We start from the raw sequence: 22,834 nt of genomic DNA, 5'->3' as shown, positions 1-22,834 counted from the left end.
TTTGGCTTCAATGGTGCTGTTCTCAAATGGTTCACCTCATTTTTCCAACATAGAACCCAACAAATTAAAGTCAGTGACTGCCTTTCCAAACCTCTGCCGGTCACCTTGGGGGTCCCCCAGGGCTCTATTCTCTCTCCAACTCTATTCAACCTCTTCATGGAACCCCTCACCATCATTCTTAAGCAAGCAAAAATCAGTTACCACCTCTATGCTGATGATACCCAACTTTACTATAAGATCAAATCCCTGCCGATGTCTTACACCTTAACGATGCCTTGACTAAGATTCAGTTTTGGTTCCATCACAACCACCTCAACCCTAAAAAAACTGAAATCATTCTATTCTCTCCTAAAAACAACTCACTCTCTATTCTATACTGGATCTCTGACATCAAAGCTCTCAACTGCTCTCTTCCCATCTCTAACTCAGTCAAATCGCTCGGCATCAGCATCGACCAGAACCTCAGTCTACCTCCCCATGTAAAGATTCGGCCAAAGGTGCTCTCTTCACATTCCACCATCTAAAAAAGAAGGAAACCCTTTATTCCTGCTGATGACTTTAAATCAGTGGTATAATCATTGGTCCTATCTAGACTCGACTACGGTAATGCCACTCTCTCTGGAACTCCTAAAGTCCACCTAGCCCCTATCAAATCCGTTCTTAACCTTGCTGCAAGGCTTATTACTGACTGTAAGCGGTTTGATTACATCTCCTCCATCCTCAAAGACCTTAAATGTCTTTCTATTGAAGGTAGATCCACTTACAAGACTGCTTGCATCACACACAAAGCCCTCCATCAAAACACCCCATCTTACCTCTCTGATAAACCACACAAAGCGGGCTGTGCTGGAACAATGAGGAGCACTAACGCTCTCGTCCTAGTCCCGCCTTTATTCAAAAAGAAATCTAGTCAGTCTCGCTCTTTCTCTCGAAACGCGCCCTCCGTATGGAATGCCCTCCCTAAAGAATTACTTTGCAACCCCTCTTACCCCAGCTTCAAAAAAGACCTCAAGCTGCTCCTTCTCAACAAATGCTGGGGTCCTTAATATATTGTCACTGGACACGTATTCTCACCCCTGTTCTGACTGAATAGATCCCCTCTACTTTTGTCTCACCCCCTTCCCCCCTCCATCACATTTTTTCATTTACGACCACCTCCCCTCTTTCTTAGAATAGATAACCTTCTTCCACCATCTTTCCCCTTACCCCTCACCCTCCACAGTAGCCCTACACTTTCTCTCCCTCCCCCACATCCACTAATTAACCTTTGCTATCTTCCACTCCTACTATCTTCCATATGTTTTTAGACTTATGTTTTCCTAGTTAATTTTACCTAATTTAAAATGTAACCCTGTTTACCTTGTTTTATTACCTCAATGTATAAAAGTTATACTGCAATTCTGTATTACCAAATCCTGTAAAGCGCTCTGATACTCTTGGGTCCAGCCAGCGCTATATAAAACCTTTTAAATAAATAAATAGAGAGCCTAACAAAATGTATTCATTTGTAATGTGACTTTTCTGTCAGAAGTATGCACAGATAAGTTCTGAAAATACGGCTTTAGGTGACTGCTTATTTTTGTACCATCTGAGACATCAACATAATGAGCTGGCATCCCTAATCATAAGACTGGAAGTTTGTTGCAGAATAAGCACATTATTTATTTCTTCCACACTCGATCCCTGATTAATGCCATAATAGCAATAGTTTAACTTATATCTGAAATCTTATGCCACCGTCAACAACAATCTGAGTTACTTCAAGCATCTGGGAATGCACCTTGCATTCAGACAACTCAATCCTTATTCTTGCCCTTCACTTTCCTGCTCACCATTCACTCATACAATTCACCCGCTCACCCTGCACTCACACTGATGACTCTGCACTCTGTATACACTTGTGCGGTTCACCCTGAACCCCACCCTCAATCACACGAGCACACGACTCACCCTGCACTCAAGTGATACTTTATTCACCTGTATCCCTCACTGCTCAATCTGCAATCTCACTCAAACAAGCCCATCCCTAACCATGCATTAATTCGTCCCACTCTGCACTTACATCCGCACCTGAGTGCATATGGTCACTTCACTCACCCTGCAGTCACTCCTCTTACCCCACTCTCACACTGTTGCATCACTCACCGTGCACTCACATGGGCACTCCTGCCACCCACACAGCATAGAGGGTTAATGTGCCTGCTACAAAAAATGTCTATCATGCAGATCACAGAACTGAGAGTGAGTAAACTATGAGCAGCGCTATTAAAATATGAAATGTTTGTCAGAAATATGCTAAAGAGAGATGAGTTGCATTGTTGGTGAGAAGAGTGAGGGAATTCCTGGAGAAGGAGGAAATGGGGAAGGGGGTGCCAAAAAAGACAGTTGCACAGTGTGCGACCAGTGCTAGGGCCAGCCCTGGCTGGGAGGGTTAGCCCCCCTGAAGTTTGGGTCTAGTTGCTCCTCTGATCACAGCATCCGTCATGGGCTGAATTTAACATAAATTATTTCAAATGGCAAACCATCAGACCCGCATTTAGAAAAGAAATGCAGCAAGTTTTATATAGTGCGAACTCAACCCAAAAGTATTGGAGCGATTTACATGATTTATTTATATATTTATTTATTTATTTGTATGCATGAGGAGATTAATTGATTTGCCGAGGATCACAGGATGTTAATCTGACCCGAGACTCAAATCTCCTAAATTGGCAGCTCGAGCAATAAGCCACAAACTCTACCACAAGAGCGGAAGCATTTTCAATATTATATACAACTTTATGCAACAAACAACCATTGACAAAGCCAATAGTCCTGGCTTCTTGTAGGTGTAATGTTACGTGTATTATATACCTGGATGCATTGACAGAAGAAGCAAAATACCAGTAAGGTGGCACACTATGCTATTTTAAGTTTAATTACTTATAAGCCACGCCCTTTATTACATCAGTGATGCTCCTTTGAGAGATCCCCTAGTTTTTTAATCCTACTTAAAGCCCTGGTCTACATGTGCTGTCAGGTTCTTAGCGCACATAGCCTTGGCTGCAGCGCACAGAGACCTTACTCTGCTGCAAGCAGAGGAAAATAATTAGAGGGAACATTGCACTACAGTGTCTGTCAATTGTGAATGCATATCCCAAGCTCCTGTCTCTCTGAAAACAGATGGTGAATACACAAGTGGCAGAAGCACACAGGATGGTTGAGCAAGAAAATGCCAACATTCTAAAAGTGGCATTTTCAAACACACAATGTAAAACTTATCCTTACTAAAAGATGTATCTTTAAATTCTGAGTTCAGGAAGCCTGCACTCCCTTTCTCTACCTTGTTCCAACGGAACATTATGCTTGTAATGTGTTAAAAGGCAACTCCCATGTTAACCAATGAGACAGATTGCCTTGCAATAGTGAAAAATGAAATGCACAGTATTTCAGAACATTTGTCAAACATCCGTACATGTACTACCTCTCACACACACTGCACCCTGCCCACTGGGGTAACTTGGGGCTACCTTAGGGGTGTCTTACATGTAAGGAAATGCAAGGTTAGAGCCTGGCAAGTGGGTGTACTTCCCATGTCAATATGGCAGTAACAACTGTGTGCGGACACTGCAGTGGAAGGTCGTAGAACCCTTTGAAAAGGCTACTTGTATGGGTGCCATATTCAGAGCTGCAGGCCCAATAGTAGCATTTGATTTGCAGGCCCTGGGCACACCTGTGCACATTACTAGGGAATAATTACTGAATCAAATATTCCAACCAGGGAGAACCAATCACAATACAATTTACAGTAAGAGCACTTGCACTTTAACACTGAACAGCAGTGAGAAAGTGAGAAAAGATACTAAATCTGCAAAAATGAGTCCATACACTATCAAAAACAAGAGGTCAGAAGGCAAAAAGACCAGGGTAAACATGCCAAAAGATGACAGGTCTAACATTTGCCATACAAGACCAGGTGATAGTCACAAGTTCAGTCCCACTGCGATGTAGCGTTGGCCAGATACATCAGCCAGTACAGCGCAATGAGTTTTGTTTGTGGTTGAAGTGGCCAGTAGATTCAGGGAGAGTATTGCAAATGTTTGTCAGAGTGGCATGTAGAGCAGGCCGAGCTTCATGGACAGCCCTCACTGTAGCGTGAAGATCTTGTTGGGCTTCATCGATGGTCATTGCTGGAGCTTCATGTTGGCGGTCACTGCGTGTTGTTCATGCTGTAGCGCGGAGTGCGAATTTCTCACTTTCCTGTGAGCTGTACTCGCTGGTATGTGGTCATGCAAGACCAGGTGACACTCACAAGTTCAGTCCGACTATGATCAAGTGCGGGCCAGATACAGCGACCATGTTAGTTCAGCTGAAAGAGTTACCTTCAAAGTACAGCGCAAAGAGTTTTGATTGTAGTGGAAGTGGACAGGAGAATCAGAGAGAGTATTGCAAATGGTTGAAGTGGAGTGGGGCAGTGGCCAGGGCGGCTGACTCCGGAACACGGGGGCTTACGGTTCGTTCGACGGCAACAGGTACGCACAGCACCATGTGACTCTGGCCAATCGCTCGCTTAATCTTCCCGACGGCCCCCAGGCCTTGACACCATCGGGTAATTGTTCGCGCTTTACAAATACTGGTATTATTATTATTATTATGATTATTATTATTATTATTATTATCAGAGTAGGATGAATAACAGAGTGTCAGTCCTTCTGGCAGAAAAGCAGCACAGCAGTCCATCTGTAGTATCCGTAGGTCCAGGAGTGTACTGAAGAGTTGGGCCTGAGGGTCCAGCATTTATATCTGGTGCCAGCTTTGAAGTAGGAGGAGATTCTAGAGAATTCCTTCAGAAGTCTTGCAGTTTCCAGCCTTCCCTGTCCTGGCACCAAGCTGGCTGCATGAATAATGCAGTGGTGACAAATCCTTAGTGTGAAGGCAGAGCACATCATAGTCCGTTGCAAGTGGACCTGTGCCCAGCTCCATCCCCCATCCTACCAGTTGATGGCCTAGTCAGGCAGCCCTAATCCCTCTATTGTGTGGCTCTCTATGAGGAATAAACAAGGTCCAACTACCAGCTACACCTTGTCATGTGACCCAGGAATAGGCTGCAGGCACCAAGTTATGTTATGTTATGTTAGCCTCCATTTATAACGTGCACGGCTACTCAAAAGTGTCCCGGCGCGATAGCCAAATGGTAGAAGAGGAAAAAGAAATGACCTAGCAGAAGATTACTTAAATAGCAGGGTTTTTAACTGTTTTTTAAATACCCTGAGGCTCTCCATATTTCGTTATTCAAAGGGAAAGGCATTCCAGGCCCTGGCTGCTTTAACAGAAAGAGAGCAGCCGTCTAACCTAGTCTGGCGGAACCTAGGAACCACAGCAAGGCATTGGCCTGTAGAACGAAAGTGTCGAGACGGCTCATAGAACGAAAACCATCTCCTAAGATATTGAGGCCCAGTCTTGTAAAGGGCACCATGGACTAATGTCAGGTCCTTAAACCGTACTCGATGCTCAACCTGGAGCCAATGTAGATCTCGAAGTTCTGACTAGCACTGGATCTACCTGGCATATCCAACAAGATTCTAGCCGTCACGTTCTGGACAATCTGTAACTTTTTTAGCTGATATGCCGGGAGACCAATGTACAGGGCGTTTGCGTAATCTAACTTTGACAAGATGAGGGCGCAGGTTTCCTTAGCCCTTTTCGGTAAAAGAGGCAAAAACTTCTTAAGGCGTTTCAGTGTGCCGAAGCACACACCCGCTAGTTTGTTAATCTGAGGCAGAAATCTCAAATCCTCACCAAACCAGACCCCCAGATTTTTTGCTGGACATCCGGTGGAGCTAGGCATAGGATAACCCACAGGCCAAATGTCTTCTCTAAAATGTGTGGGGAAGGAACCATAGAGGAGCACTTCCGATTTCTCCTCATCGCACTTCAATTGGGCCATTGCTAGCCACTTACAGACCTCCGCGAGACAATTCTTGGTAATGGTCGGAGAGGAATCTGTTTTACTCCACGTGAAGAGGAGCTGGGTATCGTCAGCATAAGCTATGATCTTAGCACCCAGCTCCTCTGCCAAGTAGACCAGGGGCGTCATATAAACATTGAACAAAAGAGGGCTCAATGTAGAACCCTGGGGGACGCCGGTAGTAGTTAGAGCAGGAAACAACTAACTTCTTAAAAGTGACATTTTTGAAATTGTAACCTAAAATCTGACTTTACGATTGAAGAGGATTGTAATTGCAATTTCTCAGACACCAAACTTGAAACTCCCACCTTCTCCCAATTGAAAGTTACCTCTTATTAAATGTAATAAGGGAACCCAATGTTATCCTACAGGAGAGGTAGGCCTCACTGTGGTAAAACATGAATAGGGAGTTTTTCACTACCAGGACATCTAACATTTAAGAGTACTGCCCCCTGCCCTATGGGTTGTATAGGGCCTAACCTAGGGGTGACATACATGTATTTGAAAGAAACATTTAGGTATGGCAAAAACGTTACTTTACAAGGTGTAAATGGCTGTTACAAAGCTGCACAGACAGTCTACATTGACAGGCCTGAGACATGTATAATGGGGTACGTAAGGGTGTTGCACAATAAGTCCTGCAGGCCCACTGCTAACATTTAATTCACAGACCCTGGGTAAATGTAGTACTACTTTACAAGAGATTTAGAGGTAAATTAAATGTGCCAATAGGGTGTAAGCCGATGTCACCATGTTTAAAGGAGAGGGCACAAGCACATTAGCAATGGTCAGCAGTGTTAAAGTGTGTAGAGTCCTAAAAGGCAACAACGGGTTCAGGAAACAGGAGGGTGAAGACTAAAAGCTAGGGGATGACTGTGCAGCAAGGGCCACGTTCCTCAGTGTTTATTAACTATTTTCAGCAGCATTTATTGTTAATGCAATTTGTTTGCTTGGTCATTCTTTATATAATGTAAGGACTGTGGAGTGGAGGCTATAGAATGCAAGGTAATGGCCCCATATCTTCATTTCACTGATTGTTAGTCCTTCTTGTCCGAGTCCATATTGTACTGGGAATTGCACAGTGAATAGGGAGGAGGAAAGGAGTATAATTGTGGTAGTACAGATACAGAAGAAAGCTTCATTTACAGGGACCTAAGGTACTGTTACATGAAATAAATTCAAATTGGAGACAGAACTATCTCATTATGATAGGTCTAGGATGAGGAGTACTATGAATCGGAGTAATGACAATTACTCGGAAGTAATTGGGCAATTTACCAGTTTTTACCCATCCATACATCCTTTTAAGTTTTCATCACTGTATCTTTCACCTTTCTTCCATACATCCTTGTTCGACCTGGCATTTCTTGGCGTGATTACTTCTGACTTTTTGGCTCTACCTCCTCTATTATTGATGCTGTGATAGATTTCGTTTGACTGGCTTAGATGCTTTGGGCACTTTGCCACTGCTGATCAGTGTCAAAGTGGAAGTGCTCCCTGTGTAAAGTCTAATGGTAATTGGTTGTCCATAATTGGTATGTTTGCCTTACTAGTAAAGTCCCTAGTAAAGTGAACTATGTGTGCCAGGGCTATTAATGTAAAAGCTACTGGTGGGCCTGCAGCACTAATTGTGCCACCCACAGAAGTAGCCCTAAAGAGAGAACTCAGGCTTGCCACTTCAGTGCCTTCACGCATTTTGTTAAACTGTCATGTTGTTCTGGCAAGTGCACCCACTTGCCAGGCCTTACTCTTTCTATGCACATCAGACACCCCTATTGTAGGTCCAGGGTACCCTGCTCCTGGGCAGGGTGCAGTGTATGTGAAAGGTAGGACATGTTCTAAGGTGTGTACCATGTCCTAACAGTGATATACTCTACATTTCGATTTTTACTGTGGAAAGGCCATCTTGCCCATAGGACAGAATGGAGAAGGCTGTGTAATATATATACCCTATCTTCCCAAAGGCTTAAGATGGAGAGGTGAAGTTTAGTGTTCCTGAACTCACAATTTAATAACACATCTTTTTGTGAAGGTGGTTTTTGAATTGCGTATTTAGAAACCACTCTTTAAGAAGTGGCTGGGTTATTGTGCTCTAACATTTCTGTGTGTCTCTGCCTGGTTGTGGCTTGACTGCGTGGATTTGAATGTGATAAGCTCTGGGGAATGTCTTGACCCAGGGGAGGAGGTGAGACAGCAACAGGCTGACCTGCATCTGGAGTGTAGGGGGGAGGAGTGGTCCCTGGACGTGAAGAGGCCCGGGTTGCTGCCATAAAACAATGACTCCATCTCCTGCTGAGTGATTAAGGATCCAGACCCCCACTATCAAAGGAAGAAGGTGTCACTGGCAGGGAGACACCCAGAGCTGGTTTGGATAGGGGTCAGTGTCCCCTGAACACAAAGACTTCAAAGATATTCAGGGGTATAACAATGAGAGCTGAGACCCCTGGACTTTGGAATAGAACTGTTAAAAACTGTAAATGATTGAACCTACTTCGTGGTCAAGAGGAACCTCTGCCAAGGAAGAAGCAGCTGAATAGACTGAAGGAAAGGACTGACCCTTGCTGTGTGTTCTGGGGATGGCCTGCAGTTTGCTGCTTTAACCAAGGAAAGGCTAAAGGGACATTGCTGAGTGCTGTGTCCCCCTGCTTCAAAGGACTTTGCTGTGTCCTGAAGTATCTTAACCCCAAGGGTCCGAGGAGACCTGGCTTCCTGTTGTGGAAACTCAGGAACACAAAAGTTTCTAGAAGTGTCTCAGCGACACTGTGTGGTTTGTGCAGCCTGAGACCTTCATAAGAATTGCCCTGTGATCGTGGGCACCTGGAGTCCAAGCGTGTCTCAGCGACGCTGTGTGCGTGTGCTTTTTGCAGAATGAGCCCTTCATGAGGATTGTCCTGTGAACGTGTGCACCTGGAGTCCAAGTGAGTCTCAGCTACGCTGTGTGCATGTGCTTCGTGCAGCCTAAGACCTTCGTGAGGATTGCCCTGTTGCAGCCTGAGATCTTTGTTATTGGCATCAGCTCGGACCGGCATCCCCAGGGGAGCTGTGCCGCCGGCCCGAGCCTGCCATTGCCAGAAGTAGGACCTCGAACCAACCCCGTCGGGGGAGGGCCTGAGTTACACTGCCCGGAATCAACCAAGTCGCATCAGAGTCCCAAGCCAAGAGAAAAGGAGAGGAGAGCGAGGTCGCACCCGCCAGGTAACGTGTGTCGCCGCCTGGGGCGGAGTGCGGGCTTGGAGAGAGACGCTCTCGGCCTCTCCCATTCTTGCAGCGCAAACCTCTGCACAAGCTCGTATCACGGCTCGTACTTGAGAGGAGTGGCAATACCGGGGCCGGAGTGTGGAGGTGCACTTTGGTTTACACCATAACCGTGTTGGGGGTATATGTTGGCAGAAGCTGACCGCGAGACAGTACGAGTGGCAGAAAGACTGTCTAAAGCACTGTGATCAGTGCCGAAGTGCCTTGCGCATTGCATTGTTTCTGCATTATGAACTGCCTGGTTGTTGCATTACACATTGCATTAGTTTGTATAATGAACTGCCTGATTGTTGCATTATGCTTTGCATTAGTTTGCATAACGAACTACCTGATTGTTGCATTATGCATTGCAACATTTTTGCATAATGAACTGCCTGATTGTTGCATTAAGCTTTACATTATTTTCGCCTAACGAACTACCTGATTGGTATATTACGCACTGCATTATTTTGGCATTACGAACTGCTGGATTGTAGCATAACGAACTGCATTATTTTTACATTGCAAAGTGCCTGATTCTTGCATTACAAACTGCATAGCATTGCATTAGGACTGCATTGGATCATCTAGAATTGCTCATTATAACCACCAGAACCTACAAGGGCTGGCTGGCCTAACAACCGGCCAGGAGGAATATTACAAATACGCATATGTTGGATTATTATCATGTGGTCTCATCGTATATCTTTTTATATAAACATATACTTGTTTTTCTATGAAACTCGCGTGGAGTCCTTTTGTGGTGTCATCATTGGGTCACTGAGAGCGTGGTCGCAAATACTTTACACATTTGCCTTAAAGATAAGCCTGACTGATCGTTCCAAGCTACCGAGGGGGTGAGCAGGGGCTATCTGAGAAGGTGTCCTTCCTTTCCCTGACTTAGAAGCGAGGGTCCCTACTTGGCCTAAGGTACCTACCTCAGCCAACTAGGAAATCCCGGTTCTAACAATCCTTCTCTTCCGTTCATTTCATTCTGCTTTTCACAATTTTCCCTTGTCCTTATACCCTTTGCACCACCCTTAATTTCCCCCTTTGCTTTTCCTCATCTTTATTTTTCTTCCCTGAATGATATTTCTTCTTTATAGTTCGCTCTTCTTTCTGCTCTAATTAGCTCTCACCTATTTCTCCCTTTGCGCCATTTCCATGTGTTTGTATCTGTCGTTGCTTACCAGGTCTTTGACTCTACCACATAATATAAAATATAAAAACATAACATAGCACAAGACAACACAGCACAGAACAGCAATGCATGACACGACATGACATGATATAACATTCTAATCTAGGTCTTTGTCTATTCATTACGTCAATAATATCCTTCTTCTGTTACCACTATGTATGGACCACATCAAGATTTGCTGTTTGTGGACAGGGAAATAGATATTCATATGCATACAAAAAATTCTCGTTCACCAAATAGACCATTTTGTAAATGCTTGGAAGAAATATCAGGAGAAAGTAAAACGTTACATTAGTTTTCAAGAGATTTTATTAAATGTGTATTGTTCATATTAGTGTGGATGAGTGCTGATTCTGTGTATTTAAATGGATTTGGTGCAACAGTAATTTGTATGTAAGGAAAAGGATTGGTTGGGTAATTTATGTTTTGATATTCTAGGAGGAAAACATTTAATGATTAACAGTGTCCTTCTATGAAGTAATACTCTCACTCTACTTTGTATTTGAATATTATTAGATACCCATCACAACAACGCTGAGGAAAGGTGTCTCTGTGCTAAAGGCTCGTGTGATCATGGATGGGTGCAGTATAAGAATGCTTGTTACAAGCAATTCAATGAAATAGTGTCTTGGCCAGAAGCAGAGGTAAGAGTTCCATGTTTGCCCTAATAAATACAAAGCAAACACAAGGAGATAATGGACACTCACCCCCAGTCACAGATCTGGGTTGAATCCATCATCGTTCTTTAGCTCACTTCGCCACCCCAGTTCAGAGCCAGCCTAATGCAAATCAGTCTTGACCTTGCACCTCATGGGAACAGTCCAGACCGAACTGCCAAACCAGGTCTTTCCTATATCGGAAACAAGCATCCTGGGACTGGTTTTGGGGTAATACCCCATATCAGCCAGGTTAGCTTGAATCCAGTTGCAAAGTGAGCAAGGGACCCATGGCTGGGCATACCTGCCAATTTAGGGTGCACAAAGCAAACACAAAGAGACAGTGGACGGAGCACTGAAACTTTTCAGACCCTCACCCCCAGTCACAGATCTGGGTTGAATCCATCATTGTTCTTTAGCTCACTTCACCATCCCTCTGCAGTACCACAGGCTGTCACTAGGTGTACCGTGGACCTCTTTTGGCCACATATGGTACTTCACCCTGCAACATGGCGAAGGAAATGATATGGCAGAGCACTGAATTGTACCCTGGAATCGCATCTCAATGAAATAAGAGTGCCAAAGTGTTCACTGCAATGATCGAATCAGAACAAATGCAGGGGGGGGAAAGGAAAAGAGAGGAAAGATGGAGGGGAAGAGAAAAACAGCACACATGGATGGTGGTAAACAAAGATTGACTGGATATTCAGTAGTATAATATGTTAAAAATAAAGTAGCCACATTATGAAGCTCAGAACAAGGTGGCAGTAGCAGCGCCAAACTATGGTTGAGAAAAGACTGGGTTAAAACACAAATTTAATAAGAGTGTTAGGACAGCGAAAAGGTTAAGGGAGCAACACAGGAGTTGGGAATGGCCTATAAAATGGTCGCCCATGGAATATTATCATTCAGTCCATTGTGATGTGTCCCAAGGCGGTAAACCCATCTCTGCTCTTTTTCGTAAAGTATTTTCTGTGTGTTCTTGCGAGTAGAAACCTGTTCAATTACTGTCCATCTCATGTCGTTGGTTGTGTGATTGGATTGTAAAAAATGTTCACTCAATTTGGTGGTGGCCCGACCGCACCTGATGTTACTTCGGTGTTCGCATATACGTAGTTTGACTTTGCAAGTGGTCATCCCTACATATCGCAGATCGCAGGGGCAGGTTATCAAATACACCACATTCGTAGAGTTACAATTAGTATGGACCCTCTGCGTCCATACTTTGCCTGCTTCAAGAGTCAAGGTTTTTGTATGGGACGTAAGATGCCAGATGCTGCAATTTGAGCAGGGAAAATGCCCTGTGATTTTGGGTAGGCCCCAGGCATCAGTAATGGATGGAGGCTCCATAGTGGGTGCCTCTATTGGGCAAGTGTTCACCAAAGAGTCACGAAGACTGCGTCCTTTCTTTAAGGAGAAAAGGGTTTTTTCCCATTCTCTATTGTTGCTGTTGATAATGCGCCAATGTTTGTTAATAGTCTTCTTCACTATGTCAGACGCAGAGCTGAAAGTGGTGACACATGTCAAGGGAATGACATTTGGCTCTTTAGGATGTTCTTCAAGAAGAGCTTCTCTAGGCTAATTTCATGCTCTTTTGAAACCTTTATTCAGAATTGAGGTAGGGTAACCTCGATTCTTGAGTTTGGTAGTGAAATCTGCTGATTGCTTGCAGAAATCTTCCAAGTGGCTACAGTTTCTTCTTAGCCTCAGGTATTGACCGTAAGGAAGATTTTCCCGCAAGGGGCTAGGGTGAAAGCTTGTGAATTCCAAAAGATTATTTTTGGCCGTAGTTGTGTAATGTGTTTTAGTGGTAAAACGCCTGTTTTTTTTGGATATCACTACATCCAGGACGACAACTTCTTGTCTATCCACTGTATGTGTGAATTTTAGATTAGGGTCAAGGGTATTAATCCAGGACAGGAAATCCTGCAGACATTCTCCTGTTCCTTGCCATATCATAAAGATATCATCAATGTATCGCCTCCATAAGCCTATGGAGGAGATGAAAGGGTTACGGGCATTTTGTATGAACCTGTGTTCAAAATCATGGACATACAGCCCCGCCACACTAGGGGCAAAGGTGCTGCCCATAGAAGTCCCGGTAGACTGGAGGAATAAGGTCCCTTCATATTCAAAGAAGTTCCTCTTGAGTGCCAATGTTGCACACTTAATAATAAATTCTTTGGGGGTGTTATATTCCCAAGTAATGGTGTCAAGAGCTTCACCCAGGACTTTGATTGTATCGTCCTGGGGTATGCTAGTGTACAGGCTCTCAATGTCTAATGTCACTAGTATGGTTTGATTCACTTCACATTGCAGGGTATTGAGGAGATTTAGAAGGCTTTTGGTATCTTTGAGGTAGGAAGGTATTTGTTGGACCAGTGGTTTTAGAAAATAATCACAGAAATGTGACAATGGTTCCAAAAGTGAGCCAATGCCTGACACAATCGGGCACCCAGGTGGAGGTGTCTTATTTATGTGTATCTTGGGCAGTGTATAAAAATATGGTATGGTGGTATCTGTCTCTGTCAGGAAAGCAGCTTCATGTTTCGAGATGTGCCCATTCGGCTTGTGCTGTACGGCCCGCGCTACCAGGACCTTACGTGACGTCCCACGTAACCGCGTCTCCGTCCTACCTGGCTCTATATTTCCTCACAGGACCGCCGACTTTTCACCGTCGGGGTCCGGTTCTGATGAGGGAGTGCTTAGGTCCATAACGGGTGCCTGGCGCTGCAGGCGTGAGTTATTCTCCGATCAGCAGCTAAGTATTCATTCTTGCCACATTTAGCCTCAGCATTTACTGTCCTTTGTCTTGTTATTTTTCTGTTTCCTTCTCTTGCCTAGGGTGTGCCATTCCGCCACCACCCCCCTCACGTGACCCATGGTGCTTTGAACGTTTGCACCTTCTGTAAGAATATTAAGTTTCCTTATGTATATTTGTTTTGCCTAGTAGCATTTTGACGTTTGGCCGCTTACGTGTTGGCCTAGTTCACTTGCTAGTATATAACATTACTTGGGCACCTGGATCCCCCTTTAATCAGTGAGGGATTGCTTTCTTCTTATTTTCCTAATAGGACTCCATTGGCAGTCTTTTTCAGTTGCAGTAGTCCACGGATAGCAACACTTGAGTTCTTGTTACTGCTACCATAAGTGCACCTTGAAGAGCACGTATGCATGTCTTTCAATTGTGACATTCTCTAGAAGCATACTGACACAAATTTGTTTGTCTTTTGTGTTTTTCTATGTTGTACGTCTCTGTTTGTCACAACATAAACTCGGTTCCTCTCTATGCCTGACGGAATCTACTCTAAGTGTTTTCTGATATTTTTAACACTTGCGAACCCTTGGTCAGGGTGGGCCTTAGTGCGCCCATACCGCCGGGTTTTTTACACTTTACACCTTTAGTCCTGATGAAAGCCTGATTAATATTCATGTAGGCAGAAACATGTTGACCGCACCTTTAGGGATAATATAGGAACTTCTAAAGTCAGTTCGTTATCCCACACACATATTTTTACCAATGTCTGATTGGCAAAATTAATAAAGTGTTTTTTGACACAATTGAACATTTTTTAATTTTACCAAATTCACCTTCACTTTACACGTTTTTTACCAGCTCCGCAGTAAACTGGCGTCGCAGCACACTAGGGTGGCACTCGGCCACTCCTGGTGGGGCCCTATGATGAAGCATGTCACCAACCAGGTTGGTGAGTGAGGGCTTTTTAAAACTAGCATTTGCAATGCAATAGGTCTCGCATTTATGAGAGTTTGAGCTATTGGCATTGTAAATGACAATGCCTTTTACTTATGTGTTGTTTAAAAAAAAAAAAAAAGGCATTGACATTTACAATGCCAATAGCTTAAACTCTTGCAAATGCGAGACCTGTTGCATTGCAAATGTGTGCTATTAAAAAAACCTTACGAGAGAGTGTGTCCTGCCTGCAACAGGCAGGAGAAAAGCTATTTGAGAAAATAGTGCTTGGAGGCTGTAATTAAAGCATCTCGACCAACAATACCATGGTAGGTTACAAAATGAGACCAGGCAGTACTTACGAGGGACTGCTAAGCCTTTTGAGCAATGAACAGCCACAGTTTACAGTGGACAATAACACAAGCCAATGAAAAATGTGGCGGAGAGTGGGCAGAGGTCAAGTCCCTACCTCAATACAGCATAACTCGCAGAGCAGCGAATGCGCTGCCCAGGCTCGACCTAAAAATCTTTGGCCCCTACAATTGTTTTCTTTCCTTTCCTTTTTTTTTTCAAACTAAGCCCTGCACTCATGCTATGTTATTGTAAATCAGATTATATCTCCCATGAAGCGTTTATAGTCATCCTTGAATTTATACTCCCTCTCTGTTTCTAGGGGACTAATCCACAGATCCCCATCCTCTGTGACCTGCTTTCAGATGCAACAGTTCCACTTTCACTTTCGGTCACCCCTAAGGACAGTAGCGTCAATAGCATCCGCAAGAAATGGCACTATTTAGGGATAATTTGAGGCTTCATTGAAGAATTAACAATGAGGTAGAGGCGTAGACCAATGGAAACAATGGGCTGGATCACAAACGTTTTTGTCCTTAGTCCTCTTGCCCTTAGTGGTAAGTAAGGCAGCCCTTGATCCAAACACCTTTCACCATGGAATGTGGTCATAATGTTTGAGTATAACGTGTACACAATTGTTGTGTGATGTTTTCTTGAGGTGGTGATGTGTTTGGCTTTTTGTGCTGCTGTGTTTTCTGCTGCATTATTGCAATGTGATTGGTTTTTTTTGTACAGCAGTTGTTGCATTACATTTTATTTTGAATCTTTTCTGATGTGCCCCAGTATGTTTTGTGTTGTTATGTTGCTTTGTATATACTACTGTTATGTTCTACTACTTACTTTAGATATATTAACCAGTGCTACTATATTTCCAGCCAAAAGTATCACATACCCTGAATGATGCTGTGACTAGCAACCATTTACCACTGTGTAAGGCAGTAAAATAGCGCAGCTCCAGTTTTTGAACAACTTACGACACTAGTCAGCAAAACATTTTTGTATATGTGATGCGATCCATTGATTGTAGAACGTGGTGCAGATAATATTTACCGATAGCAGGTGACTTCACTTGACAGGGACAGGAAAGGAGAGGTATGTTTATTTAGTGAATACAAATAATATTTATAGACGGGTAGATATCAGCATCATTTCATTTTCTATGCTTTGTTCATTGTAGTAAATGGCCATATAGAATGATTCCAGAGTATCTGAGGGTGACTGCTTCACCATTTGCCACCCCATAATATATGTCTGTTTCTCAAGCAACCATGACACACCATGGCACTGTAGTTAGTGACTAATGACAATACAGACCTCCGGGTTCCCAGCACTGAATTGGTTAACTTGAAAAAACTCTGCGATTACAGATGGACAGTGGATTTTCGAGGTGATACCCCGATCTCCGCTCCAATGCCCTTTTCAACTACTAATTGGCCATTATAAGATGTCCTGGTGACTTCCGCCTGATGCCTTGAGGGTCAGCACTCAATTTTCTTTGTGAAAACTAAGTTTATGGATTCTGTAACCACATTTTGCTTAATCAGGACTTCATTCCGAGATTCTTGAAAATCCCCTTCTAGTTGGAAATGGGATTTTTTTCTTTATTCAGGATTGCGAGACACGAGCTATACTGCACCCTCGCGATTTTCAGGCAAACAAATTGTGACACATGGCACAGAACGCGGAAAAAGCTGCAGAAATCTGTGCAGTAACCCAGGGAAAAATCCCCATTCCAAAGGTGAAATGTCGGAGTAGTGTCATAATATCACACCTGAAACTGATTGAACCACACCATTGGGGTTTCAATGTGACCTATTATTACGTCAGGAATCCCACAGCTTTTATAGTGAAGACATAACTAAGTAAAGAAAAAAAATCAGGCGTAATACTAAATAGAGATAGGAAGTAGGAACTCCAATATTTTTAAACATCGCTTTTTCCACAATAAATGCCACGCAATGGTCAAAAAGCATAGGGCATCTTACATAACATAACGTAAGATCTGAGGTTCCATTTCGTACTTGATTTACAACACATATGATGATAACCATGTGAATTAAAAGGAATACTCACAGTGAATACAGGCCAGAGCCAAGCGGTCTTGAGACAATGAACCTACCCAATGAAAAGCTCCTGTTCCTCATAGAAAAGGCACTTTTTAAAACCATGTTAGTCGTTTCTTAACTAAACAATACGTGCAGCTAGGTTATTCATGTATAGTCGTAATCAAAACTCATTTGAAAAAGCAGAGGATCAGACATGTCTTGGGCAATGAAGTTTTAATAGTCTATACCGGTGATAAGAATCATCAAAGTCAGAATCGACTTCCCACAGGACCTAAAGAGCAAGTTAAAGCTTTTATTGGTCACCAAGCATCCCCACGGATACCACGGAAAGCTGCATGCGGCTAATCACTAAAAACAACAAACAAGCGCGCACAAGCTAAAAGTTTAATTTAAAAAAAGAGTCGGAAAAAATGAAAGCGTTTCACTTGTGAGAGCGTGCAGCGCCAGGAGCGGAAATTGCTGCCATATGGGGCTGCACGCTCCCGCAAGTGAATCTCCACACGTGCACGCGTTGCCATTGAAGGCAATGGAACGCGTGCAGGTTTTTGTCTGAAAAGCCAAAACGACGGCAAAAGGTCTTTGTGTTTAAGCAGCGCATGCGCGCTGCGTAGGCGAGACCTAAAAAAGCAGGTACCTGATAAGTAGGCTTGAAAGTGGTGCAGCTTTGGGGAGACTAGCTAAAGGGTGGATGAGAAACCATCCAAGTACAGCGTGAGCATTGTTTTTGCAAATCCCAAACCACAAGATTACGAAAACTAGATGAAAGGGTGTTGTTTGGTTATTGGCCATCGTTAAATTAAATAAATGAAAATTAATTTTTTTCAAATTAGCATTTGAGCAGTTGTGCAATATAAGTGAAAGAAACACACTGAAAGTGAGAATATTGCTTTATTTAGATGTTCAGTTTGTTAATACCGATTTCTCGTACAAAGTTTTTTATTTTATTTTGCACTGCACATTTCTTTTTTTTATTATTGTAAAAAAACTTAAACATAAACTTTGAAACAACAATGAGCATAAAGTAGATGTTAGGACTTGCATCGTCATTGGCGTTGTGTTACTTATGGTTTACATTTTTTCTTTATTTAAACAGTACACTGTTACATTTCATTTTTAATTATTGTGCTATATAACTTGAAGGTTGTAAGTTGTAACAAATACTTTATTTCTTTCAAAAGTATTTGTTATAATAAGTCCTGGTGCTGCTGCACCTGCTGAACCATTGAAATCATGACCCTAGAAACAGCACTTTGCCTGTTTTAAGAATGTGCAGTTGGTGCTGTTCATGTTATACCAACAAAAATAAGGGAGGCTGGTTAAATTACTTTAGAGAACTCAAACTCTTTTTTGCAATTATTAAGTCAAATACCACCTGTCACACATTAATAAAAAGTTAAATACCACGTGTTAAAAGTATGCAAATAACTGTGAATGCATTTTATATCCACAGAAAGATGAACGGCAAAATTCTCACTATCAGGAAATAACTCCTGCTTCAGTTTACAGAGTATCACTTAGTTACCACGCTGCTTATACATATGGACAACGTAACATATAGCAAACGATATAACATGTTTTTGTACTTGAACAATACAATCTGCACAGTAAAGGCGTGGCCGAAAAAAGCCAGACTTACCATTGACCTGCTTACTAAGGTAAACGCTGGGTGTTAGAAATTTGGAGAACTCATCACACCAAAGAAGATTTATTTTTATTTATTATTTTGGCCCCAGTGCCACTGCACCTGCTGCATCAATGTAATCATGACCCACTGCCTACATGGTATCTGCACTATGACTGTCTGTTTTGTAGTCAAATATAGCAATATTATGTGTTTAGAAGAGCTCTGATAATATTTGGACCCGGTGCCACTGCACCTGCTGCCCCATTTAAACCATGACCCTACAGCCAGCAAGATACCTGCATTTGCGATTGCCTGTTTGGTTGTAAAATATAGCAATAATCGATGTTTAGTAGGAACCCTAGAGCTTTTGGCCAAAGTGCCACACCGCCTGCTGCACCATGATATAATCCTGACCCTGTTGTCTGCAAGGCCCCTGCATTTGTGACTGCCTGTTTAAGTGTAAAATATAGCAATAGTCAGTGTTTAATGGGATGCATAGAGCTTTCGGCTCCGGGGCCACAGCATCGCTGTTACCATTGAAATCAGGACCCTAGAGCCTGCAAGGTAACTGCACTTGTGAATGGCTGTTTAGTAGTAAAATAATGAAAGTGTTATTTTACTGAAGAAATGTCACTATTAAATACATGTTGTTGTTTATGGATGAAAGTATGCAGCATGCCACTAGGCTTGAAGTGCCCGCTGAAAGAAAGCGATGCACTAAAGAGAGTGTAGGGTGAACCAATACATGTATCCAAGCGTGGCAACAATTCAAATTATTAAAATGTGCTTTATAAGTAACATAGAGATTAGTTAAAAGGGGTTCGGAGCCCCAAAACAGTCGGAAATTATATTCCTTAAAAGCATCGCACAGATGAATGTGGACAGGAGAAGCTTCCCGGTAAGAATGCATTTTATAAACAACGAAGATTATTGAAAGTACGCGAAGAAACGCTGCAGCCAGGAAAAGTTCATGAAAGTCCCACTGAAATATAAGAGTCTGAGAACGAAGGAAATATGGCTGCGCGTGCTGGACAAGCTTACATGCAAGAATAATTTGGATAAACAACCAATCTCAGTGCAAGTTGCAAACAAACGCGTGCAGCCAGGGTACGTTCAATAAAAATATTGAGAGCGTGCAGTGATGACTGGCCTCTGTGGGGCAAGTACAACAAGCGAAAGTGATCGCGATCGCGATCAAACATCAAAGCGGCTGGAAAAGTGAAAGTGATTGCGGTCAAGCGCGGCGCGCACGTCTGCACACATGCACTGTAGCCCTAGGCTGGCCTGGTAGCACTTTTTGGAGCCCTGTCAAAAAGTCTCGCCAGACCAGCGCATGCGCTGGGTCAGGCGAGACCTAAAAACAAGGGTTTTTTTTCAACAGTGATAATTTACTGCGACTATCTGCATGTTTGCTCTTCTATTACTTTAATACACTCCTCTGTTGATTGTTTGGCTTGTACATATACCCCATAATATCTTTTAAGCCTGCTCGATAAGGATAACACTTTAACAGAACCATACTACTTCTATCTTGATATAGTTAATACCAACCAATACACCCTGCTACAAGTTCAAAGAAAACTACTCACTATTCTAGAAAACAAAGGCACATGACCATCAAAACACAATCTCTACACTGCCTACTAATAAATACTCAATCACTCCCAAGCACCACATTTATGACATTCTCACTAACTCACAACCTGACTTACTGTTCATAACTGAATCAAGGTTGGAAGATGACATGGCTCCAGTGCTGCATGAGGACCTCATCATCAGATGCAACTCTACACCAAATTCCTCCTGCAATTCCCTCCTTCTTTACACGCCACCATCTAGCAATGCAGCATCCCCAGACATGTTTCTAGGCACAGTTATGTTACGTGATCCAAACTTAATATAGCACAGCAAATCACCCTTGCAGGGGTATCTCGATGCAAAAACACAGTCCCAAGATGAGAAAGTAAAAGAACAAACAAAGTTAAAAAAGCCCAGTTAAAGTAACTTCTTAAAGGAGACAAATGTCAGACGGAAGCCTGTTCCAATGGAAAGGACCCTGGTAAGAAAAGGATCGACCACCATGTCTAACTGTGCGAATACGGCATAGAAGAGCAACCATTTATCATTAGATCTCAAATTTATGTTGGGTCATTTCAAATTTTATGACACTACACTCTAACCTATGCATCTTAGAGTTCCTAAACATATGGGTTGACAAACCCAATATGCCCCATCCAAAAACTATCCTCACTCACCTAACCACACTGAACCTACATCAGATCATCCACAAACTAATGCACATTCTAGATGTAATTGTAGAAAATCCAGAACTAACTACCTCCATTCACATGGTCAGATCAACATCCGGTAGCTTTCCAACACAAAACACCACAAATAACTACACCTAAGGCCAGCTTACATAGAACCACATATTAACCATGGAACAAACTCAATTTTGAATATTTATATAGACAACTGACATCTAAAAAGGATATGGACACAATGAATTCAGTTCTGAAACTTTGAGTGCCTCAAAGAAGCGTTTGATATTCTAATACCACTAAGAACAAAACAGGAAAACAAGTATCTTGGATGAATGCTAAACTAAGAAAAAATGCTAAACAAATTGCAAAGCGGCAACACACCTGGCTCGAAACAGATAATAATAATGACAGACTCCACCTACACAGATGCAACAGAAGATACCAGTCTACAGTCCAAAACATTTAAAACGTTACTATTCAAATAGAATTAAAAATGCTAAATGTGCAAATAAAGAATGTTACACATTCCTCAATTTTGTAAACTTAAATGCACAGAGGGAACTCATCCCATTTCTCTAGAATGTACTAACAAACTGCCAAATCATTACACAACCAAAACAAACATGCTGGACTCCTCTATCCATTTCCATCAAATCCATTTCCAACTTCCCCTCTAAGGAAAGGCTAACATTCCTTTAAACAACAACCAGAAACTGAATGTATGGATCCTTTCAAAGCAAGCAGGTTGGCTAGCTGCCTTTCTGACCCTTGTCCACCACAAATCTTCAAGAACATTCTTTAACTCTGCTGCCACACCAGTCAAAACAATCATCAATAATTCTTTGAAAAAAGCCTCTCAACAAACGTAATAGTATAATAACCCGAGTGATTCATCCAGTTTTCCTTTTGTACTCCAATTCTTTAACTGGGTTCTTGATTCGTCTGCCAGCCTGCAGCCAACACGTGTTTTGTCTGGGGGTGTGTCCCCCTCCACTGATACGTATGCACCAGTAATCAATATAGCATAATATTATAAGTTTCATTATCACTTACATTCTGTGCATATACAGTTTTTTCATAGCTTATAACATTAATAATTCTTTAACAACAGAAATCTTTCCAGAGGACTTAAAAAAGGCATACACATGTCCATGCTAAAAAAAAAAAACCTGGACCCCACGACCAAAACAACTACAGACTGATTACAAATGGACCTTTCCTGAGCATACTGATCGAAATAGCGGCATTCACCCAGATATCACAATTCATTAAAGATAACTCTATAATTTACGATTGCCAAACAGAATTCCATACAGAAAAAGGTACAGAAACTGCCCTCATTGCCAACTGGGATGACCTTAAAAACACAGTAGCATTAAACAAGGTTGCTGCATTACTTCCCTTGGACTTTTCAGCTGCGTTCAACACAGTTGATCATCACACTCGAATTCAAAGACTTTACGAAGCTGGCATAGAGGGGACTGCTTTCAACTGGATCATCTCCTTTTTTCAAAACAGAACATACATAAACAGAACAAACATCATCCATACTTCCCCTTTCTAATCCAAATCCTACTTTAAAAAAGCAGGTGTCCCTTAAGGCTCTACAATCCCAATCATCAATCAATCATTCAATCAATCAGTAAGTATTTGTAGAGCTCTGCTAATCACCCGTGAGGGTATCCAGGTGCTGGGCTTTTGGGCTCAGTTGAGTATCTTCTTGAATCAATCAATCAAACAAACAGTACTTATATAGTGCAGCTTATCACCCGTTAGGGTATCCAGGTGCTGTGCTGCGGT

The 22,834-nt window shown here is 42.5% G+C and overlaps 1 protein-coding gene across 1 annotated transcript in view; it reads left to right on the top strand.

The window, feature by feature from the left end:
* Positions 1–6,945: 6,945 nt before the first annotated feature.
* The window catches only part of LOC146854046 (snaclec bitiscetin subunit alpha-like), a 172,268-nt gene continuing 156,379 nt past the window's right edge, over positions 6,946–22,834 (top strand). The window contains exons 1-2 of the mRNA XM_085650982.1: positions 6,946–6,952; positions 10,899–11,026. Of these exons, the coding sequence (XP_085507108.1) occupies positions 6,946–6,952; positions 10,899–11,026 (135 nt within the window). The remainder of the gene's footprint in view (positions 6,953–10,898; positions 11,027–22,834) is intronic.

The sequence above is a fragment of the Triturus cristatus genome, chromosome 4_1 (assembly GCF_964204655.1).
Source record: "Triturus cristatus chromosome 4_1, aTriCri1.1, whole genome shotgun sequence".
Lineage (NCBI taxonomy): Eukaryota > Metazoa > Chordata > Amphibia > Caudata > Salamandridae > Triturus > Triturus cristatus.
Note: the sequence above shows the minus strand (reverse complement) of the source record. Positions and strands in the feature narration are given on the sequence as shown.